The 5,900-nt window shown below is 42.2% G+C and overlaps 1 protein-coding gene across 1 annotated transcript in view; it reads left to right on the top strand.

The window, feature by feature from the left end:
• Positions 1–3,384: 3,384 nt before the first annotated feature.
• The window catches only part of fam135b (family with sequence similarity 135 member B), a gene marked incomplete at both ends in the record, with an annotated part of 45,211 nt that continues 42,695 nt past the window's right edge, over positions 3,385–5,900 (top strand). Inside the window, one exon of the mRNA XM_080836100.1 lies at positions 3,385–3,461. Coding sequence (XP_080692226.1) covers positions 3,385–3,461 — 77 coding nt within the window. The remainder of the gene's footprint in view (positions 3,462–5,900) is intronic.

The raw sequence follows: 5,900 nt of genomic DNA, 5'->3' as shown, positions 1-5,900 counted from the left end.
TATTTTAACGGCCTACGTGGATTTTGGCGACATAGTAGACTCAGTAACACTTTCTATTTACGAGCGTTTCCCGAACATCATCTTAAAGTCAGGTGCACGAGCGCAACGTGCACGAGTTCTTAAGTATCTCTTAGGGTGGAGCTGTCCATCAGACGAGTCGATTTTCTCACTTGTGTATACATGGGTTTCTCGGCTACGTCATCACTGGTTGCGTGCGCAATCTCGCAGCAGAAAGAAGCAAGATAACGTTGAAGTGGATGAGAAAGCTGTGGAGGAAGGCAACATTACAGGGAGTTGTTGTGTGGTGAACTGCTCTAACAGAGTTGGTAAGATGTTCAGTATACCTAGGAGGAAGCATCCGTTTGCCAGGAAAAATAAAATATCAAATCAAATCAAATATAGAAAAAGGCTCAACAATGTACAAGGTTACGTTTGGGAATATGTTGAGGGTGTGTGCAAGCATTCATGGCAACAGAATAGGGAACGGTAGGCTAAATAAGTAATAAACAATACATTTAAACTGGGCTTTCTGTATTCATTTGTTTTAGGGTAGATGGCTTTCTGCCGCGGATTTGCGCGCGCAGCCTTCAATGTTTGTATACAAGAAACCCATGTATAGGCTCATGAATGAAGTTCCAATATAACAAGTGTCGACATAAGAACAATACCTCAATAAATATATGCTAGCGGGTGCCACCCTCTTGATTGATTTCCAGCCCGGCTCAATGACATGTCAATTTCCTAATATTGCAGCCTAACTACACAGTCAGAAAAGCCATCTCCTTAGTTCAATAACATATTATTTTGTATCATCTTTATTTTCAAATACTCAATATTCTTTATTTCTATTTTGATGGGAATAGGCAGGTGAAACAATGACATTCTCATGATGTGCTATACACAGAAACATCGTTTGGATTTCTTCTATAATAGGCCGAACGACGCCCCTGGTGAATTGCATCGCTAAGTGTGAAGTTACTACTGGTCCTGACCACACGTAGAATTCTTCTCAACGAAAGATAAACTTAAGCTAAGTGCGGCGTCGGGAAACCGCTCTGCAACGTAGGATCCCTCTTACGACCGATTTCAAGTCCTTTTTTTGTGTTTGGGAAACGAGGCCCTGCCTAGTTGCCATGTTTGCTGCAGTCTGAAGAAACCAGTGTTGCCAACTTTTCTGAAACTATAAAAAGTCGCCTTGCGCAACGGCACAGAGTACCGTTAGCAGAACTGTTAAAGAATTTGGCTGACGATTTCAAAGAATTGGTTCACTGGGAACCGGTTCTAAAAAAGTACTGGTTCTCGATTCCCATCCCTCATCACGCTGTAGTAATACTATAGAAATAACAATCTAGCAAATCTAGAATATCTTAGACTCTCACGACTATCACAGCTGCAGAGAGGAAGGGCCTGATACTCCCTCTGTGTAAACATGCGTAGCTGGTGAATGGGTCTTTCATCTCACAGCACTAGTAGAGGTGTCGATGTGGAGTGTGAGCTTTTCGCTGCTAGGTAACACAGGTGATACCTTGCAGAATGGCAATATTCAGAATGTGTTATTAAGGCTATAACATCCTGTGGTGGTGTCATTTGCTCTTTTGGGGTCTGACAGGTGCTCCACGTCTGAAAAATACAGGTGAAAAAAAAATGAGTTGATGTGAGAAAGCACATTGTCTCATCAGTTTTGCTAATTATTTCAATTAACCTTTTGAGTGCATTTTTCTCTACTCTTCCCTAGTCCGTATGACCACGTGCATGGGTCTTTACTGTGAATTACACATTCATTTGATTAAGATTAAATATGCTTTAGACTGGATTACTGTTTTCCTGCCAGTATTATTATTCCAGCCATCATGCCTTTTACACGTCTCACATGTTTCTGCATTTTGATGTTTACTGAAACAGTGACACACCAAGACATATGAAAATAGCCTTGCAAAATGATACATACATAATAGAACTAGATTGTCACTGGAAGAGCCACAACAGAACAATACCAAATTGGTCTAAGGGACTTTAGGCTTATGGGTTTCAGTCATATTCTGCTCATTATAAATATTTTACCTTCAGTCAGACACCAAGTTTTGTTATACTTCACCATTTACAGTCTAATCAAAATAAACTCGATTGTTATGACAGATATTGCTGATGCATAAGAAGACATCATACTAGTGTGCCTAATCTCCTTCTTTCAATTCTTCGCTACGCTCTCTCCTCTCTCTGAATTGTGAAGTCAAGTCTGGGAGCCTTGTCCTGTGATGTCTTCAGGATCTCGAATTATACCTCAGAGGGAGGGTGGGTGTGTGGGGAGGGAGGGAAACAGTGCATCAGTAATCAGCAGACATCTCGGTCCTCCCTCCTCCAGTACCCTCTCTCCAGATCTGTAGACAGTGAGTGTCTGGGCTACCAGCTGAATGCCAATCGCCAGTAGCAGCAGCAGCAGGAGCAGCGGGACAGCCACAGGGCCACAGTGGGCCAAGACTGAGTGAGTCAACTCACTGCTCTTAAAGAAACTAGATAGATATACATACATTAAAATATCATCCTATCAATTCAGCTTGCCCCAGGGTCATCACTGCACTGTGGTATTGGCAGCGTTTTCAATCACAAAGCCCATACGTTCCTGCTGAAAACTGGCAACAACATCGTAGTTGTAGTCAGGCAGCTGGGCTATTAGAACACTTGGGAGTCCAAGGCCTTATAGACTCTTTTTGGTAGTCTGACATGCCTCGATATTTGTGTATATTTAATCTGAAACGTTTCATGCAAAGGTTCCATATACTTCAAGTTACGATCTTACTTACAGACCATACTGTGGAATAGACTATTAAACCCATAGCTGAAATCCATCACCACCACCCTCTATACACAAAATACACCCCTCATCTGATCAAATTGCACACCTCTTTTGCAATGATCAGGATAAATATTCCCAGGGATGACTCAGTGTTTGTCCAATTAGAAGTAATGTCTCTAGTATTCCTCTCATGGTCTCAGCATGCCTGAGACCACCTCAGCTGATTGTGTTAGTAGATGTCATCCGGGTTAGGTAGAGTCAGACAGGTTGCGAGGTGCATGGCAATAGGGTGATTACAGAGGACATTTTGTTTTGGGTTGGGGGGGGGGGGGGGGGGGGGGGGCAGCCTATCAGCTACGTTGATTACATGGTGGCATGATTACAGGGGAATGTGATAATATGTTTTTGATACGTGTTGAAAATATACTGCTATTATGTGTTTTTTGCTGGGTAGATAACATTGATCATGATATGTTCTCAGCCAATGTGAAACCATTGTTCCCTTTATGTTTGTGTGTTTGTGTGTGTGTGTGTGTATGTGTTTGTATGTGTGTGTGCATATGTGTCTACTACAGGTGATGGAATAGATCATGTCAGAAGTTCAGGGGACTGTGGACTTTTCAGTGGAGCTGCATAAATTTCACAATGTGGATCTATTTCAGCGAGGGTGAGTCTCTTTTGTACATATACCTCCCTTTCTGGAGTCGAATGGGACACCCTGTGGGACTGAGTGGAATCATATGATCATCTGGCCCAACAATGCGCCACTTGTGCTCTGATAAATAATCTTCCCACATGGTCTTCCATAATAAACATGCCGTGTTGTCAGTCACAACAAGCAGGTTTTCTGAGGCTGTCCTTGAACAGACTCAATGTAATTAAGACTTTTTCTGATGCCACTGTGGGCTGTGTGTGTTTTTTTCTCTCCGGTTGGTGCCTCCTGTCTTGTGGAAATGGCGCGGGAAGTAATTTTGTCACAAAGAAAAAAATGAAAAAGGTCATGTGAAGCTTCACTGATAAGCAGTCAGAGGACAATCCAGCAGTTTCCAGCAGGAAGACCTTTTTATCAGCCCATCTCAGCATATGCATGGTTCAAAGCAATTATCCTCCCATTGGTGCCTTTTCAGACTGCAGTGACAGGGTCAGAAATGTTAGTTGGCCATTTATTTGTTCATATGAATACCCAAGACCTTAGAGAATCACCTCCAGTGATCAAAACAGTTTGCAATTCTAGTTCAGTATATGTTTTTGCACATATGCCACTGCAAGTAAAACAATATTTTACACTAAAATACATATATGCAATGCATACCACTTATGTTATTATTATACCAGAACTTGTGAAGATTATGAATACAATATATTTGACTTTGGAACCACAATTTAAAGTAGCTTACATTTAAAAAAAATATAAAAGTATTCCAAGAAGACACCCTCAGTCTCTCAAGCTCTTATTTTGCCCTCGGTGAAAAATGCTGTTTAAATGGAGAGCCAGAGGGATGAGTTTAGAAACAAAAAATGTGTACCATGTCATGTCAGCAGCACAATGTGTGTACACCTATGTGTGTGTGTGTGTGTGTGTGTCTATTCTCAAAAATGAGAGACATACACTCACAAAAAATCACGACAAATCCAATGTGACAAAACCCCATCATATCCGTCCCAAAAATAACAGGTTGAGGTGGCTTTGAGGCCGATTGGGTCTGACACCGCAGCGGCCACAATGACACTGAGGAATGTTGAGGAATAAAGGTCACGTCAGATACCATGGCTACAGTAGGAGATGTCTGCGGGCGGATTAGAGTCTGGGCATCTGGCAGGGCTATGAGTGGAGTGGCTGACCGAAATACCAGCTTTACACAGATTTGAGAGCGTTCCTTCCCCCACTCACCCACCCATCCGCCCTTGGTCTACTCTACTAAACCGTGTTGGGTTAAACCTCTCTCTGCACCCCCCCCCCCCCACCCTCCACCCTCCAACCCGCTATAATCCGTCGGCAGCTGGGTGCTCAAATATATTTGTTCCCCCCCAAGTTGCCATGTTCCACCAACCCCGATGAGAGGCGTTCACAGACTTATGGCGCTGTCAAACATCGCTGGAAGATGCTCCACTTGATGTTTTGGAACACAAAGAGTACGGGCACTCATACAATAATGCACGGACAAACAAATGAATTAAAAACCCTTTACCCCATAAACATCAGTTTGAATAATGTATTTGGACCACATTGAAAAACATTTGATTGCGGTCATTTTAAGTTGATTATTAAAACTAAATATTGGAGCTCATTTTATGAGTTCTGGAACCATTTATGCTCTAAGTCTCCAGTCTTACCAGCATCCCCTCATGTTATGATTTCCTCGTTAGTGGCAGTTCCCCAAGAGTGTCTCCAATTCTCTGACACCCGTTCCAAATCACTGACACTCTCCAGGTGTTTGTATCCCCTGTGAAACCATCAAAGAGCCATCTGTGTACCCACCACCACCCTGTTTTGAGCACCTCTATGCACATGGTGGTTGAGTAATCCTGTCTAAATCTCTATACTCAGAAAAGAGGATATTTTTGTCTGATCCACACCAACAATGCAATAGTCTGGCATGTTAGGAGCTGGCGGCAAAGTTAGCAAGGGGGCAAATGTGAGACACAGAGTGCTCTAAGACACAGCAGTGCATTGAAGAAAGCCCTTAGTCCGTGGAGTTATGTGAAGAAGCTGTGCTCTCGATTGAGTGTTAGGGTTGGGCCTCAGGAGGGATTGCCTGAGCTGGGGTAACTGATAAAGTGATAGACAATCGGACACAGGTTAGACATTTTCTTTACAGTAATCACTTCAACTCATTTTCTTTCCCAAAGGTTTATTCATTTTCAATACAAAAAAAATATTTTATAGGTTTTCAATGAAATGCCAAACATAAAAAGAGGAAAAATAAAATATAGATTCAAGTGGTGTTCATCGGGGGTCCAAGCAGAATGTGTGGAGCGCCCCAAGTGACAAAAGGTTGAATGTTTTGAAAGCTTTAACAGGTGAAAGAAGTCCATGGAAAAAATATTTTAAGACTACATTTTTGATCAAAAGAGAAGCAGGGGAAAACGTATAAATACTCCTAAA

This window comes from Sprattus sprattus, assembly GCF_963457725.1.
Source record: "Sprattus sprattus genome assembly, chromosome: 4".
In the NCBI taxonomy this organism is placed as follows: Eukaryota; Metazoa; Chordata; class Actinopteri; order Clupeiformes; family Clupeidae; genus Sprattus; species Sprattus sprattus.
Note: the sequence above shows the minus strand (reverse complement) of the source record. Positions and strands in the feature narration are given on the sequence as shown.